At 41.3% G+C, this 18,900-nt stretch overlaps 1 protein-coding gene across 2 annotated transcripts in view; it reads right to left on the bottom strand.

Moving 5' to 3' along the window:
- Positions 1-7,342: 7,342 nt before the first annotated feature.
- TRIM42 (tripartite motif containing 42) overlaps positions 7,343-18,900 on the bottom strand; it is a 22,656-nt gene continuing 11,098 nt past the window's right edge. The window contains exons 4-5 of one of the 2 annotated variants that reach the window (XM_017523718.2): positions 16,735-16,959; positions 7,343-7,607 (exon numbers count right to left, since the gene is read on the bottom strand). In XM_017523718.2, coding sequence (XP_017379207.1) covers positions 7,521-7,607; positions 16,735-16,959 — 312 coding nt within the window. In that variant the 3' untranslated portion in view covers positions 7,343-7,520. Of the gene's footprint in view, positions 7,608-11,595; positions 11,673-16,734; positions 16,960-18,900 lie in introns of those variants that run through there. The other variant, XM_037736885.1, reaches the window with a different exon arrangement.

Below are 18,900 nucleotides of genomic sequence, written 5' to 3'. Positions count from 1 at the left end.
GAGGTGGCCGTGCTCCCACCATCTTGGGATTCAGATGATCATTTTGATCCCTGTGTATATGCCTTGCTTTGTCTTTGAGGTTCTTTGCTATTTTCTCCTAGTGCTCCTGTATTAGATTCAGACAATTATTACACTATTAATTAGACATTCATTGAGTGGAATCTGGGATTTATCTATTTGTTTTGGAGTTAGGCAATGCGGATGATATCTGCAGTTTAAATGACAACAACATTTCCCCACAAGCCATGTTTCTCATTACCTTTCTGTCTTAGTCCATTCTGTGCTGCTACAACAGAATGCCACAGACTGGGTAATTTATAATGAACAGATATCTATTGATTCACATTTCTAAAGCTAGGAAGTCCAAGATCCAGGGTCTGGCATCTGTCGAGGGCTCTCTTGTTACATCATAACATGACGGAAGGCATCGCATGGCAGAAGGGCAAAGAGAGGGTGAGAGAGAGTGAGAGAGCAAGAGCAAGGGGTAGGGGTCGGGGAGACCTGAATTTGTCCTTTTGTAAGGAACCCACTCCCGTACAATTTATTCATGAGGGCAGAGTCCTCATGGCATAATCTCTTCCAAAATGTCTCACTTCTCAATATTGTTGCATTGAGGATTAAGTTTCCAACATATGCCTTTTGGGGGACACATTCAAACCATGGCATTCTTGAAACAAGAAAGGGAGGTGTGGCACATAGTCAACTGAGAGTTGGATAATGGAAATAAATGAGCTAATTTTTCCTTTCATTGCTTCCTCTCTGCTCTTTTGGGAGGTGTCCTCTCTTCATTGCAGTCTTTCTTCTGGCTCTCACCTCATCCAACTTCTGCCCAGTCTTCAAAACCTAACTCTGGCCCTACAGCCAAAAACCATCTTCTAACAACCAGACCACCATCTAGTGCTTCGCAGTGCTTGTTGGGCTGGGAAAGGGCTGTTAACCAGAATTGCCCAGAGGCTTCTGGAAAATATAGATGTCCAGGCTTCTGCTGTGCAGAATTTGATGATGGGGTCTGGTGTGGGGCCCTGGAATCCACGTTTTTAAAAGTTCCATGGGTGCTTCTGATGCTCATATGGGTTTGAGACCCTTTGCTCCAGAGGCAAATCCACATATTCAACAGCCTAATTGCTTTCTTGTTGTCCTTAGGGTTTTCTTGTAGTTAGAAAGTGATGTCATTTGGATGTTGTCCCCTCTAAATCTCCTGTTGAAATGTAATCTCCAGTGTTGGAGGTGAGGCCTGGTGGGAGGTGTTTAGGTCATGGGAGCAGATTTACCACAAATAGCTTGGTGCCCCCCTGCCCCATGGGAATTAGTTCATGTGAGGTCTGGTTGTTTAAAAAAGCCTTGAATCTCTGCCTCTCTTGCCCCTTCTCTTGCCATGTGACCTGCTGGCTGCTCTTTACCTTCTGCCATGATTGGAAAATTCCCGAGGTCCTCGTCAGTGCAGATACCAGCACTAAGCTTCATGTACAACCTGCAGAGCCATGAGCCAAATAAACTTCTTTTTAAATAAATTATCCAGCTTCAGGTACTTCTTTATAGCAATGCAAAATAGACTAATATAGAAAATTAGTACTGAGGAGTGAGGCATTGCTACAAAGATACCTGAAGGTGTGAAAGTGGCTTTGGATCTGGGTAATGGACAGAGGTTGGAAGAGTTTAGAGGGCTCAGAAGAAGGCAGGGGGACAAGACAAAGTTTGGAATTTCTTAGAGACTTGTTAAGTGGTTGTGACCAAAATGCTGATAGAAGCATGCACAGTCTGATGAGGTTTCAGAAGGAAATGAAGAATTTATTGGGAAGTAGAGCAAAGGCCACTCTTGTTGTGCCTTAGCAAAGAACTTGGCTGCATTGTGACCATGCCCTAGGGATTTGTGGAAGTTTGAACATAAGAGTGATGACCTAGGATATGTCATGGAAGAAATTTCTAAGCAGCAAAGCATTCAAGAGTTGGAGTTCTCATGGCTGCCTCTATCAACCTATGATCAGATAAGGGGGCAAAGGAATGATTTAAAATTGAGGCTTATAATAAAAAGGAAGCAGAGTGTAACAGTCTGGAAACTTTGCAGCCTGGCCATGTGATAGAGAAGGAAAGAGTGTTTTCAGGAGGGGAATATAAGCAGGCTGTGGAACAACCACTTGCTAGCTCAATTAGCATAAATAAAAGGGAGCCAAGTGCTAATATCCAAGATAATGGACAAAAGGCCTCAAAGGCATTTCAGAAATCTTCCAGGCCTCCCCTCCCATCACAGGCCCAGGGGCCTAGGAGGAAAGAATGGTTGCAGGGGCCAGGAAGAGGGAGTTGCTGGCCTAGTCAGACTCAGGATGCTGCTCCCCACATTCTGGCTGCTCTAGCTCCAACTGTGGCTCAAAAGGCCCTAGGTACAATTCACACTGCTGCTTTGGAAAGTGCATGCTGTAAGCCTGTAGGCCTTGGTGGCTTCCACATGCTACTAAGTCTGCAGGCATGCAGAATGCAAGAGTGAAGGAAGCTTGGCAGCTTTCACCTAGATTTCAGAGGATGTTTTGAAAGAAAGCTGTGACAGAAGCCTGCCACAGGGTGGAGCCCTCACGGACAGACTCTCCTAGGTCAATGCAAATGGGAAATGTGGGGTTGGAGTCCTCACACAGAATCCCTACTGGGGCATTGCCTAGTGGAGCTGTGTAAATGGGACCACCACCCCTGAGACCTGAGAATGGTAAAGCCACTGGCAGCTTATGCCCTGAGCTTGAAAAAGTCACAGGCACTCAGCTATAACCTGTGACAGCAGCCATGGGGTTTGCACCCTGCAAAGCCACAAGGGCAGGGATGCCTCAGGCCTTGGAAACCCACTCCTTGCACCACTGTGCCCTGGATGTGGAACATGGTGTCCAAGGGGATTATACTGGAACTTTAAGGTTTAGTGTCTGCCTTACTGGGTTTGGGGCTTGTATGGAGCCTGTCGCCCCTTCCTTTTGGCTCCCCTCCCCTCCCCTCCTCTCTCCTCCCTCCCTCCCTCTCTCTCTCTTCCTCTCTCTTTCTCTTTCCCTCCCTCCCTCTCTCCCTTCCTCCCTCCCTCCCTCCCTCCCTCCCTTCCTTCCTTCCTTCCTTCCTTCCTTTCTCTCTCTCTCTCTCTCTTTCTTTTCTTTTGGAACAGGAATATTTACCAAATGCCTATACCACCATTTTCTCTTGGAAGTAAATAACTTGTTTTTGATTTTACAGTCTCATTGGTAGAAGGAGCTTACCTAAAGTCTCAAATGAGACTTTGGACTTTTGAGTTAATGCTCGGATGAGTTAAGACTTTGAGGGACTGTTTTGAAGGGATGATTGTATTTTGTTATGTGAGAAGGAAATGAGATTTGCAGTGGGGAGGGGGCAACAGGCAGAATGATATGTAGTTTGAATGTTTGTCCCCTCCAAATCTCATGTTGAAATGTAATCACCAATGTTGAAAGTGGGGCCTGGTAGAAGATGTTTGAGTTATGGGGTTGGATCCCTCATGAATGGCTTGGTGCCCCCACTGCAGTAACAAGTTCGTGAGATCCAGTTGTTTAAAAGCCTGGCACCTCTCTCTCTCTCTCTCTCTCTCTCTCTCTCTCTCTCTCCTTCTCTTGCCATGGTCTTCTGCCATGATTAGAAAATTCCTGAGGCCCTCACCCATGCAAATGCCAGCACTCTGCTTTGTGTTCAACCTACAGAACTGTGAGCCAAATAAATTTCTTTTCTTTACATATTATCCAGCCCCACATACTTCTTTATAGCAAGGCAAACTGGATTAACACAGAGAGCAACCTGAAGACAGGAACTAGCTTTATGCCTTTTTGGTTTACCCTGCAGAGCCTGGCTGAGGTCAGGGCGCTCAATGTCATGAGTACTCTAGAAAATCAGAGTACATCCACTGATAATTTCTGAGTTTGCGTCCCCATCCCAGGCTTATCCTTTGGGCTCTAGCCTTGGCATAATTGTGCCAATTATGAAGCTGTTTCCTTTTAACCCTGGAACTGTGTTTTTGGATTCAGTCTACAATGCTGGGGCTACGGCTCTTGCAGATGACATTTTTCCTTGGCCAGCTAGCTCCACTAGACTCTGCAATGAGGGGACACCAGAGGAAGACAGAAAGACAGCAAGCCTGGAAGGGGGAGAAGGAAAGAGCTTCTTTCTGTCTGTTCACCATTCTGGACACCATCACTGCATTGCTTTCTTTTGGGCAGTGGCAGAATAGCAGTTACTGTCAGTTTCTAACTTTATCTCACCCTCCTAGAGCCAGCCTCACAAAAGCCCCTCAGATACACTTGCAACAGCCAGGCAGTGACCCCTCCTCAGAGATGTGGATCCCAGCTGAGAGGCTGTTTCTTTTATTCCACCAGCCCAAGGGGTGACCGCAGCTCTCTGCAGTTGCCATCTCTGTGTTATCCCAGTGTCCCTTTTCTATTCAAGGACCTACAATACCTGTTTAACCAAGTCCCCTTCTTCAGTTCTCTCTGTTTAAAATAACTGATGTGGTCTCTGTTTTCCTGACTCAGTTGAACAGTTAAAATACCCAGCTGCTGCTATTTGGTTCTGCTTGGCTGTTTCTCAAGCAGCTCACACTTCACTCACCCAAGGCAGAACTCGGATATTTTCTAGAAACTTGTCATTCTCCCCTGTCTGTATCCACCATCACCCAGTGCTTAATCCAGAATCACAGGCATCATCCTTCATAGGCATTGCTCTCTCCCACTCACTCACATGCACCCCATTGGTCAGAGAGGGCTGCTGACTCCCTCTGGAGCCCACCCCCCAGCCCAGGTGCCATGGATTTGTTAACAGTCTTCCTGCCTTTTCCCTTGGCCCTCTGCAACTTATTTTCACATGGAACTGAAAGGAACACTATGCTGTAAGTACAAGCATGATATTATTTTGCTTCACATCCTTCACCGGCTTCCTGAGACACTTACTCTCTGTGATGGCCCACAAGTCCTGCCAGGGCCATTTACCTACTTTTCTCCCCTCCTTGTTCCCTGAACTCCAGTGTTCATGCCAAGCCTTTTCCTGCCCCAGGGCCTTGGCATCTACTGCCCCTCTGTTTAGAATGCTTTTCTTCCCCACTCATACATGGCTGGCTCCTGCACATTCTTGAGAAAGCAGCTTGTGATTCACCTCTTTGAGGAGCCTTTTACTGGCTTCCTCTTTAGAGCTCGTACCTCTTACCTCCATGCCTCTTTCCTTCCCAGCACTTCTCATTATTTCCAGTCATCTACATGCTTATATCTTCATTTACTTTATCTTTCTCACTCATTAGACTGCAACATCTATGGCGTAGGGACTGTGTCTCTCTAATTTACTACTGTGTCCCCACAGTCCCCGGTCTCATTACAGATGTGCTAACAGAATGAATCTAGAATCGTTATCAAAAAAAGAAAAACTACCATAAATTTAGCTAGCAACTGTTCTAACATGCTGCAAGATGTTCTCAAGTAGACACTGCCACTAATTATCTCTAATTAGGGCCATAGACACTTATCTAAAGGAAGGCTGTTATGTGTAGCTGTATACAGAGAGATTATGACTCTACATAATGGAATTTTTAATAAACATATACTTACAAACCTCTCGATTATATTTCACACACACACACACACACACACACACACACACACACACACACACTCACTCTTGCACCTCAGACATGGGCCTGGGAGGAGGAATACTATGTGAATCATAACCTCAGGAACCAAACAACGTGCAGGGGTTTCTGTGCCATTAAGAAACCCACATTGCATTTGGTAGAGTGGGTCAGCTTCTCAGAGAACCTAGCTAGCTGTCTTGGTCACTGAATGCAAGTTTAGATGTTTTCTAGAGACACAAGATCAGGGTGCTGTGGTTTATTTAATTCTAGCCTAGTCCTTGATGGCACCATGAGTAGGTGTGATCATTGCAATGTAATATTCATAGAGTTCTATTTTTTTTAGTTTAATTTCGTTTTAGTTCGTTAGTAGTAAAATCCCTGCTGGCGTGTCATTTAATTCATTCTCTGTGCTAATAATGATTTCGAAGCCTTTTACAGAAATGATTATATGGTAATACCAAATCTGATGGTGGATTCCAGCCATCATTTACAGTAATAGGATCTTAATGAAGCTCCCTGGGGTATACCATCTTTTAATACTGCTGGGGGGTGGAGCAGGAACGTGCTTGGCTTCATTTTCTCATATTATCAGAAGATCCTCACTGGATCTCTTTGTGGAATGGGCCTTTTCTGGCAGTCATGGGAAATAAAGGGTTGTAGAGCTGAAGTCCTACTGGTGAAGCTAGAGGGCTGGCCGTACCTAACAGTTGCACAGCTCATGAAAAGGATGAGATTAGAGGAAATAGAGACCAGTGACTGTCTGGTCCTTTTCATGTGCACTCCTAGTTCTGTGTGCAAACTGGCACCTGGGGATGTTCAGAGGAGAGTCATTCTATATGTCTGCCTTTCAGCTGTAGTGTGTCCCTCCTGGCACTAACACGTAATGTGTGCCTCACTGTGCCAAGCACTGAGGATAGAAGATGAATGAGACGCCATCTCTGCTCTAATACTCAGGACAAATGAGGGCTCCTAAGTATCACAGGGCTAGAATGGGTGTCTCTATGGGGAATAGGGTGGGACAGGAGGACCCTGTGCTTAGTGGGGACCCAGGGAAGAAAAAGGTTTTATCTCCACTTGGAGAATCACTGGGGAAAGGGGTTGGGCTGAGTCTTGAAAGACAGGTGGTGCTTTCTGGGAAGAAATGGGGTGGGCTTCAACAGAGGGTCATTTCTAGCAGATAGGTCCTTGAAAGACAAGAAATTCTGGGGACTTTATATTATCTGAAGGGCCAGGTTAAGTTCAGTGAAGTTGGAGCTGATGCATGATTTTGTCATTCTTCCATGCCTTGCTTCAGATGACCACAGAGGATCCTATAACCTGGCATTTTACTGTTCATCCTTTGCTATGTCCAGAAGGAGTGAGGGAGAAGAGGGAGGGCTCTCATTATTTGTGGCTTAGAGGTAGACCTCAGACCATGGGCTGAACATTGTGAAAACACAGCAATTAGGAAAAACATTTTAATGTTGGCTGCTTAAAATCGACTACATGGTGAGGTAATGAGTTCCACAGCAATCAGTGGCTTGCCCACTCGAAGCTAGTTAGGCCAGCACTAGAATGTACACCCAGGGGGTCCTGGCTGCAAAATACAATGGTCTTTTTACCACCCAGAAGCTGGGCATTGCTTCCTACAAAACACCACAGAATTCTGAGCCTAGGACTAGATCTGAGCAGATGGAAACGTACAGACTTGCTGACTGCCTTGCTTATTATTGCCATCATAACAAATAGCTGTCATTGAGCAAACGGCAAGCCATGTCAGGTATTTCCTTTTATTAGCTCTTACACAATTCCTGTTAGAAAGCTGAGTGGTCATGGAAACATTTGTCTACAACCTCCTTGAAGGATGTGGTGAGAAAAATATACATACATATGTGTGTGTATATATGTCTACTTTGTGATGAGTCTCTGAGGTTGCTTCCTGCTCTGAAGGGGTTCAGAAGCGCTTCTGGAGGGCAGACTGGATATTCTTCAGCAGGCCCCACTTAGCTCGGTTCTTCCCATGTCCATCTGGTGTTACCACCTGCAATCAGAAGCAAAGAGTCATGGCATCCAATAGACGGCAGCTCCCAGTAGCCAGGCCCTTCTGCATGCCAGACACTACGCACATCCTTTCATTAACTCCTCACGACAACCACATGAGGCCAGTGATGCTGGTGCCACTTTATAGATGAAGAAGCTGAGGCTCAGAAGGACCAGGCAGCTTTCCCAAAGCCCCACAGCTAAAGTGTGCTGGGATTGTGATTCCACAGGCCAGGTCTTACTTCCTTTTAGGGTAGCTCATGTGTCTGAGTGCGTATGACAGTGAGGGGGCTGGACCCCAGGTGAGCTTTACCATAGAGGATCCCTGTATCCTTCTTTGGCCATTAGAACCTGCTTCTGTCACAGCTCTTATTAGTTGTTAAGTTTCAGGATATGTGTTTGACTTTCTAACCAGACCATGAGCACCTTGATTGGGGTGTAGGGGAAATGACAGTCTTTCATCTCCATGGTCCCAACACTAGTTATGCAAAAGAGAAGATTCTTAGAGAAGTAGATGAACAGTGAATAGAACTATAATTTGTAAATCTGCCAATTGTTTTCCTTTGATGCTGGCAGAAACACTTTATCCTATCTTTAATCACAATGAGTGGTCAGTGCCACCTGAAAAAGAAAGACAGTACTGGGCACGAGGGGTAAGAAGAACCCTCCTAGAAACCTGGCTTAGATGTTGCCCTCCATGTCTTACCTTGAAGATAGTGGGCTTCTCCACTACTCTGGTCTGGCAGCATTCCCATTCCTTCCTCAAAAACATGTAGGGAATGAGGTTGGGAACCAGGGATGAAAGACAGTCCGCTGGGTCAATGGGCTCTGCTGAGGTGAATGAGGACTTGAGATAGAATGGGGGTGGGGTTTGGATGGTGAAGAGGAATGTTTATACAGGGCACAAAGTCTTTATGTACAAAGCTTTTAACCTTCTATATTTGTATATAAAGGGAAAGGGCAAAAACAAAAACCAAAAAGCCAGACCGTTATTAGCATGATGCTCTCTACTTTTACAAAATTTTTGGTTTTAAAGAAAACAGGGCTGCATGCAAGGCAAAGGTCATATTACATACATGATATTATATACATGATATCCATTGCTGAGAAGAAATGGAAATAATGCATAGAGATAACCCTGATAAAAGGAGTATAAATAATGTCTAAGATACACACAGAGTTATCAGAGGGCAATAAAGAAGACAGAACAGCGCTATGAGGCGCTAGGAATTAACTCATAAATAGAAGATTGAGTTTTTGCTTTAAAGTACAGTCAGAATCTTCAAAGATAAAGACTGTCTGTGGTATGTGAATGGAGCGGTGAGAACTGAGGTGTGTCTATGAACAAGGGAATCAGATAGAAAGGAAGACAGAAGAAATAGAAGAACAAAACTTGGAATATAAAAGAAATGGAAATGATAGTTGACATCTCTTCCCTGCCCCAAATGCCCCAGGCTCATATTGCTTTCCAGATGAATTGTACCAAACTCTTAAGAAAGGGTTGTTCTAGAAAATAGAAGAGCAAAAGTTTCCCAGCCCTTTTTATGAAGCTTGTGAAATATTGATTCCAAAACCAGGTGAAAGCAATATAAGCAAAAAATGGAGTCCAATTTCCTTACAATAATAGATACAATAATCCAAAGTAAAATATGAGCTAACTGAAATCAATTGTATTAAAAAGTAATGCGTTATGATCACACAGGATTTATTCCATGAATACAGGTGGAATTTAGCATCAGAAAAATAAATCAATGTAATTCACTTCATTAATAATGGACTGAAGGAGAAAAATCATATAATCACCTCAAATAATGCAAAAAATTTAGTAAGTACTTATTTCTCAGAAACCTAGGAGTAGAAGTACATCTCCTTAACTTAGTAAGGATTATATACTATAAAAAGTTAAACATAATAATGGAGAAACTTTAATGTCAGGAATAAGACAAGGATATCTACTATTACTGCTACAATTTTATGTACGACTCAAGGTTCTGGTCAAAGCCATCAGGAAAAAAAAAAGTTTCGAGACTTGTAAGGAAACAGATAAAACCATCCTTTTTCTTTAGAAAAGATAGGATCATATGCCTGGAAAAACAAGCAGAAATAGCAGAATGGGTCTCAGAATAATAAGAGAGTTTCTGAGATGACTGGAATCAAGATTACCCTACAAACAGAAATAGTCTTTATTCTAAACCAGTAATCTAGTAGAAAATGTAATAAAATAACATTTATAATATCAACAGTCTGTAAACTACTTGGTTTATTTATGGTATGCAACATGATGTTTTGACATATGTATACACAGTAAAATAATTACTACAGGCAAGCATTTTAGCATACCCAGCATCTCACATAGTTACCTTTTGTGTGTGTGTGGTAAGAGCACCTAAAATCTATACAACACACGATTATTAACTATAGTCCTCATGCTGTACATTAGATCTCTCAACTATCTAGTGTTACCAGGAATACGTATACCAATGTAGGAAAACTTAAACACCCCAGTAAAGAACATGGACTATGATTTGAGTAAATGTTCAAATATATTACAAAAATATCATGTTTTCAAATGAACTTAGAAATACAATGCCTTCTGAATAAATTTTATCTGAATGTTTTCTAAGAATTCAAGTTACTTCAAAATGTATATGAAGAAATAAATTTCGATGATTAGTTAAATGATTTCTAAAAAAGAAAGAAGGGTAATGGGGATACTTACCTTAGCAGTTCATAAAGACATGGCAAAAAGCTGAGGTTAAAAAATAATAAAACAAGTATGGTATTGATGTAAGAGCAGAAATATAGACCAATGGGATATAATGGAGTGCTCAGAGACATATCTCTAAATATATGGAAACCTAATATAAAAGTGGCATTTTCATTGTATAAATATGAAGAAGAGACATTGCTTGGTTGATGGTATTGGAAAAAATGCTTCACTATATTCCTTCCTAGCACTACATATAAAAGCAGAGTCTGGATTGATTAAAGACCTAAATTTGAAAGGTAAAACTGTAAAATTAATAAAAGAATATATAGAAGGTTATCTTTGTGAGCTAATCCTAGGAAAGGATTTTTTAAAATAAAACTTCAAAAGGTTAAGCCATAAAGAAAAAATAATTGATGATTTTGATTATATCAAAATCAAATATTTCTGCTATTTTATGAAGTATGCTGTGAACAAAGCTGATAGGCAAATGTCAGAAGAGAAGATAATGGCAGTGTCTAAAACCATCACCTAGAATATATGAGGACATCCTGCAAATCACCTAGGAAAAGAAAAATGCAATAGAAAATGGGTGAAGGATATCAACAGGCTCTTTACAGAAGAGGAAATCCTGATATCTAACAAAATTATACAATGAAATGTAAAACAATAAGGACATATCATTTTATACCTACTGGGCTCGGAAAATAATAAAAAGCTGGATCTTGCAAAATGTAGCTGGGGCTTAGGGTATAGTGGCTCTAATCTATTCCTTATGGAAGTGTACATGGATGTGGTCAAATTAAATACCCCCCTGTCAATGACCTAGAAATTTCACTCATAATATGTATCTAATATGGGGTAAATTACACCTGCCACCAAATTTATGTGTTGAAGCCCTAAACCCCAGTACCTTAGAGTATGACTATATTTGGAGAAAGGGCCTTTCAAGAGGTGATTTAATTAAAATGAGGACATTCAAGTGGACCCTAGTGCAAGCTAACTGGTATCGTTATAAGAAAAGGAAATTTAAACACAGAGAGATATTACAATGCATGTGCACAAAGCAAGGACTATATGAGGACACAGTGAGAAGGTGACCATCTGTAAACCAAGGAGAGAGGTCTCAGGAGAAACCAACCCTGCCAACATTTTGGTCTCGGACTTCCAGCCTCGAGAACTGTGCGAAAATTAATTTCTGTTGTTTAACCCATCCAGTCTGTGGCATATTCTTATGGCAGCCTTAGCAAACTAATCAATAACCCAGAGAGCACTTACACCCCTATCGTGTCCATAAGGTGTAATGAATAAGGCTGTTCACTGTAGCATTATTGGAGGTCACCTGGGTGTCCATCCTGTCTGAAATAGACAGGAAACATGCAGTGAACAAATGCACATTCTAAAAGATCAGGTGGTATCAGGAGTAAAAGATGAAATGCCCATAACAGCATGGATGGATCATAAAAACAAGGCGTTTAAGAAAACAAAGTAAGTAGCAAACCAAGATGTGTAACACGATGCTAATTGTTTAAATTAACAATACATTGAAAACAATAATACAAATCATGGAAGAACACATAAAAACAAAAAAATATACATAAAACATTAAAATGGATATCACAAAAGGGACCATATAAATAAGAATAGAGCTGTGTAGAGATCAATGCTAATAATGGATCATGAACTGAAGTATGTGAATAATTCAGACTTCTGTACATGAGATTAAAAAGAAATCAGGTCCAGCATGATCCTAAATTATACTTGCTCTAGGACTCAAGTCTATCTACAGGGCAGGTAAAAGATGGACTAACAGGGTTCGGCTTACATGAAAGGTCAGGAGATCTTTGGAAAAGAATAAATCCTAATGAGATAAAGAATGAAAACCATCTTCGTTTCATTTTAGGGCATGGAGTCACTATGAGTGTGTGGGTGGCTGCGGGGGTAGGCTTGGGGTAGTTATTTTGAGTGTGAAACAGTGGTGGTCATTCACGTTGTCCTTCAACCCTAATCTTTGAACGTGTGTGGCTCAGTGTGAGAATCTGCAGCAGAAAGAGGAAAAATCAGGAAGGAAATTTTGTGATGGCCAGGCAGTCCTACTGTGTGGCTGGGGTTTCAGCAGCAGCACAGGCTGAGTAGGAAGGCAGCATCACGGCAGACTCAGGGCAGCTGACAGGACTACTTCCTGAGCCATGTCAGGCACCGAGGGTGACTCTCAGTGCAGACTGAGAAGAGCTCTGAGAGGATGGTTGGGGACAGAGGTTACTGCTTTTCTTGAAGAGCTACAGGGAAAGAGCCAGAAAATTACCAGTCTGTGACTATTGTTGGGCCTGAATTTTTACCTCCAAGTCTGATGTAACCTAGGACATCAACTTTACCGTGTGGTAGAAACAATAATGGACCCCAGAGATGTCCATGTGTCAATCTCAGAAACTTTGGATATGTTACGTTTCATACATAGCAAAGAGGAAGTAAGATTGCTAGTCATCTGGTCTTTTTAAATATTTTTTTGAGATGAAGTCTCACTCTGTCACCCAGGCTGGAGTGTAGTGGCGTATTCTTGGCCTACTGCAACCTCTGCCTCCCAGGCTTAAGTGATTCTCATGTCCCAGCCTCCTGAGTAGCTGTGATTACAGGCATGTACCACCATATCCTGCTAAATTTTGTATTTTTAGTAGAGATGGGATTTTGCCATGTTGCCCAATCTAGTCTTAAACTCCTGGCTTCAAGAGATCCTCCTGCCTTGGCCTCCCAAAGTGCTGGGATTATAGGTGTGAGCCACTGCACCCGTCCCAGCTTGTCTTCGGGTAGGAAGACTATCCTGAATCATCAGATGGGCTCAATGCAATCACAAGGGACCTTCAAGGTGGAAGACAGAGGCAGAAGAGAACCAGAGAGATGGTAGTGTGAGGACTCAGCCCAATATTGCTGGCTTTGAAGACTCAGGAAGGGGCATGAGCCAAGGAATACATGTGGCTTCTAGAAGTTGGAAAAAACAAGGAAACGGATTCTCCCTCAGGCCCTCCAGAAGGAACACTATATGGCTGACTCTGATTTTACCCAGTAAGACCCATTTGGATTTCTTTGGAATTGTAAGGAAATAAATAATTTGTGTTATTTAAACTACTAATTTGTTTCAGCAACAATAGAAAACTTATATGCAGATGGGCAGTTAGATTTGTCATGGGAAGCTTTCACAGAAGTCAGCCGAGGTGCAAAGGTCAGAGGTTGACAGTGAGTCAAAGTAAGGAGACTACTTTCAGAAATGGGAATGATGGTCAACAGATATATTGAGAACCAGAGGAAGAACAGGAGAAGAAACTGAGGCCTACAGGTATATGAATTATCCAAAAACACATTTCTCTACCCTTCAAAAATATCAGTTAGGCTCTTTGATGTTAGACGCTCTCAGTTAGGGACCATGGGCACAGAAGAGTGTGTAAGACTTAACACCCATCCTCATGGACTTGCAGCCTAGTGGAGTTGAGAGTTGAATTCAAGTACACAAGACCAAAACCAATGCTCTTTCAATGCATAATCTTGACTCTCAAAAAATAAAAGTTCAGCTTTCCCTGCTGTTGGCTTTGACATCATTCTCCCAGATTAAAGTACTGTGTCCCCAGGGCTGAGCCTACCCTCTTCCAGACTTAGTTCCATTTGGTTGTGGTGCAGGGGAACAAAGAGCTGTGGGCTTTGATGCAGACCTAGGTTTCCACTCACCTCATCCTTCCATGAGGCCAGACACTTTGCTTCTTTCAGCCTCATTTTTCTTATCTGTAAAATAGAAGCGATCACCCCCACCTTTCCCAGTGGCTGGGATGATCAGTGATAATGAATATACCCCATCTGACACAAAGATGACCTTCAAATGGAATCTTTCAAAAGCATTAAAGTAAATTTTCTTGCTGGATGTATTATACTCCATACAAATCTCTTTAAAAAATCAAGTCTTAGACTATGCAAATAAAATATAAAAGGTGTTTTTTCACTTTTTAAAACAAAAATACGTGTGATAGAAATATTGCATTTTGGATAAGAAATGATTCTGCTTCTTCATTGCAACATTTTAAGTGAAACCTTTTAGGAATACCTGCATAGAACTGATACCAAGGAAAAAAAATTGATTTTATAGGAAAGAAATGAAGTCATTACTTTTATGAAGCTTTATAAATGTCATTCAAACACACCATCTTATTTTCATTTGCTATTGAAGGTTTTACTTATGCAAATCAAGACAAATGTTAAGGAAACCCAGTGTTTCCTCTGGAATGCTAATATAACCACAAAGAAGGGAGGAAGAATTACTTCTGAAGGAAAAATCTATACTGCAGCTCCTCAAGTCAGATAAAAATGAAGCTTTCAGAAAACCTCATTAATTAGGGCTCTGCTCATTTAGATATTGTGTAAAAAAGAAAAAGACTGGAATGCATTTCCTTCTCTTACAGGGAGGGCAAATTAATCACATAAACACAGTTTCAAGGGGAATGCTATTTCTTGACTGATTGTATAAAACACTTAACAGCTTTCAGGCATCTTATGGTACTTTGTAATTATTAATTTTATTTATCAATTTATTTCTTCACTCTTTAGACATTCTTTATATGTTCATTTATTTGGTCACATTTTCACTCATATACTCATTCAATAACCATTAAGAACCTGCTATATGCAAAGTGCTGTGGTAAGCACTGTGGGAGAAAGAACCATGAATTAGATGTGAATTTTGTTCTCAAGGAGTCCATAGTTTCAGAACTACAACAAAAACCTCCACTTAAGAAAAACCAAGAGGGACTGAGATGACAGACTGATGACACAGTATGGTATCTCCACCCATCCCTTTTCTGGAACTGAAAATAATAGAAAATTTTAATATATGTAAAATTAGCAACAGCACTGAGTGCCCTTCATGGGCAAGACACTTTTGAGGAATTCCTAAAAACAGAGAAGGCAGATGGGATTAGATGGAAGGAAAAATCCATAGTCAAGAGGATGTGCGGATGTGGAGCAGCCATAGGCATTCCATGCTCTGAAGAGTAAGGTATCAAGAAGGGGAGGGGCTTTGGGGAAACTGAGCAGCAGTGTAATTGGCTGGAGGCTGGCAAGAGGAGTGGCTAGCAGGCTTCCCCGTCCCACATCCTTCTCATCTCAGGTTTGACTTCTGTGTGTGGTGTGTGGGGGGCCCTGGGTGCTGGACTCTACGAGGCAGAGCATGACCCCTGAGGCTGGCAGCCAGGATGAGTAGTCTCGTGCTAGGAGACTTGCTATAGGTATACTGACCACCCTTACTCCTGCTTTGCCTTTATTACTAGAGGTAGCAACCACTCAGATTCTTTTCCTCGAACATTTGGCTAAGGAAGCAGAGTACAGTGGGTCAGATGCTGTTGGACGCTGGACCTGTAAGGTCACACAGAGGTTGGGCCATGACAATTCAAAACCAGACATAAGCGGAATTTAAGGGAGTGGAAACTAAGGGCTAGCCAAAAATGGTACAGATCCAGAGAGAAACTGATGACGCTCCGGTTCCCTTGGGTATTAGATCAGGTGCATATCCTAGAAGTGGCCTCATGACACTTCCTCTATGTCAAAAATTTATCTTTTCAAAAGCTGAAATGAATAGATTTTTTTTTTTTTTTTTTGCTTCTAAAGAATCCCTGATTAAGACATAATCGACCCTGATTCCAAAGTACACACCCCTCTGGTTGTACAATAAGATAGCAGCTCTGGGCACTCTTGGTATTTTAATTCTCTTTCTTCTTTTAATATCAATAAAATTATACTCATGAGTGTATGTCCCCTGGAGATGTAAAGAAGAATCAGTCTTGCATCACAAAAAGGATAGTGATAATTTTTTCCTTTCTTTTTTGGAAACCACAATGACCTGCTTAGTAGCTGTCTCTTGACTTTCAGATGAACAACTTTTTTTTTTTTATGTATAAATAGGTCCTAAATACTGTACTGAATATATTTATATAAAAAATTATTGTGTGCCAGAAATTCAAATCTAACTGGGCCTGCTGTATTTTTATTTGTTAAATTTGGCACCCCATCCTTGACTGGGAATAGCACCTCATTTTTATCTTTCTCATACCACAATTATTTCATGTCCTTCTCACACAACGATTATTTGTTTACTAGACCCCGAGTACCTTGAAGGCAGGGATTATGTTTATTTTCCTCTGACTCTCTACATTTCTACACAATGCCTAGAAAAAATGTTTTTGAATCAAATAGAACAATTCTCAGGCCTCATCTGCAAAGTCTGGTTGAGGCCAGCAGCCCTCCCTTTGGCCTCAAGCTAACAAATGTTCTGTGCTTAGAGGAAGAATTCCATGGTGAGTTCTGTAATATCAGGATGATCTTAACAGGGCCTCATCCAGAACCTATCATAGAAAAAAAAATGTGTGAGAAATAATGTACACAGTACCTTGCAGATATCACTCCATTGCCCAGGACCATTATCATTGATGGCTCTAACTTTAAACACATATTCCGTGTTGGGGGTCAGGTTGTGCAGCTCCAGATTCTGCTGCATTATGTCCCGAATTTGTCCACAGAGCTCCATTCGTACATTGTTAGGAGGGGAAGTAATGACTTCATAGAATTCCATCTCAAAAGAGTCCACATCTTCTGTTGGACATGTCCAGTAAACCTATGAAAGAAATGAACATACTGGTGTGGTACTAGTATACACCATTCAGCTTTCATTCCCTTAAAGATTTGTGGTGTTGACTATCTGTGGGGTGAGTTTAAGCTGACCCCATCCCCTGTAGCTGCTGAGGACTTTTAATTAGACCATGCGTAAGTCTTGGAAGGCTGTGTGATGAGTCCTGGCATAATGCTTATAATGAGTTTCACAAGCAGAAGATTTATGTTCTGTCTGTCAGCATGGAGGTGACAATTGTCCTCCTGCTTGAAAAATATAGGGGAAGAAAATAAACATCACTCATAAACTCACAATTCAGTTAATCCATTATTATTTCTTTGCAATTTCAGAACATACATAAAGACACAAAAACATATATATAAAACTCGGATTTTGTTGCTTTGATTTCTATTTTCTTTTACTTATGTTGTATGTTTTCCTAAATCATTAAAAATTCAGTTAACTACCATCTTTAAAATTTCTCCCCAAATAATTTAATCCTTCTATAGTTGAACATTTGGGTTGTTTCTAATTTTATACTCTAATAAATAAATGTTGCAATAAACACTGTTAGGCATGAATATTTGTTTGAATTTTCAATCATTTTCTTGGAAGTGATTTCTAGAACTAAAATTGAGTTTTAAAAAATCTCTAGGATTTTAACAATACATATTGACAACTTACAAGACTAAGTTTTAGAATATATTCTATGCTAACGTCCTAAAGATTTGAGAGTGATGTTAACATAGACTTAATCTTCTGCATTGCTGAGCACTATGATTCCTGTATGAAGTCCATTCCGTTATTCTAAAATATGGTTCAATGATATTTTAAAATCAAATACCACCATCTGGCAGTAGGTTTAGGTGTCCTCTTTTGACCACAAATGACTTGACTGAGTTGTTTTGTGTATGTCCCTTTCTTGAGCTCATCAGAGATGACTAATAGGTGGTATGGGGTGGCTATTTTCCATGCCCAAGTGTAGGGCAGACACCACCAATCCTCTGGCTCTAGAGCAAGATCTGCCAACTTCTCAAGAGGTCTGAGTTGTCAAGGAGATGAGACCTAGTGCTATCCCTGAGGCAATAAGCATACACTACAGGCCTTGCTGATCTAGTATCATTTGGAAATGCAGTTCAGCTGCTCAGTTATGGGCATTGCTTATGTGAAGGGAAGAAATACTTCATCATGTCCTGATAACCCATGGAACATTCTACCTTGCAAAGCATGGGTGGTTCTTTGTGTCAATTATAGACAACAAAACATGGATTATGATGTCTCAGGAGAATGGAAAAGTAAAGCTTGGTCTGTGTCTGGCTTTCATTTTTTAGATCTTTGACACTAACGTGTGGTCTGTAGATGGCAGCATTGGTGACACCTGGAAGTTTGCGAGAAACAGAATCTCAGGCGCCATTGAAACCTATTAAAATAGAATCTGCATTTTAACAAGATCCCCAGGTGCACATCTGTGTTTGAGAACTGCTAGTTTAGAACTCAAGGATATAAAAGTCTTTGGGAGTGTTCTTAGATTATGGGAGACAAAAGATGGACCCTGCCACATGGGAGCAGGCCATGGGCTGATTCTAGGAAAAAATCCAGGAGGAGGCAGGAGGCACTCTAATAGAATATTTAGTGGCATGTTATTTTTTTTTTCTCCATAAACTTCAATAAAGTGTTCTATAAACAATTCAATGTGGGTTCAGCTAGATTTGAGAGGTATGTCAAAGAAAAGACCGTTTGTCCATGTAAGGTCAAGAGGGTCAAAGGGAAGTCACGTCCCTTAGGCCAGGCAATGGAACTTAGAGAGGTCTGTGAGAGACCCCACTCTTCACTCTCTCCCTCCAAGGGTGGTTGAATCTTAGAAAAGCTGAAATTTCATTGGGGATGATCCTATTTTTCCAAATCATAGAGAGTCTGGACATTTTCTTTTTTTTTTTTTTTTTTTTT

Source organism: Cebus imitator, unplaced genomic scaffold, assembly GCF_001604975.1.
Source record: "Cebus imitator isolate Cc_AM_T3 unplaced genomic scaffold, Cebus_imitator-1.0 Scaffold30, whole genome shotgun sequence".
NCBI lineage: Eukaryota > Metazoa > Chordata > Mammalia > Primates > Cebidae > Cebus > Cebus imitator.
Note: the sequence above shows the minus strand (reverse complement) of the source record. Positions and strands in the feature narration are given on the sequence as shown.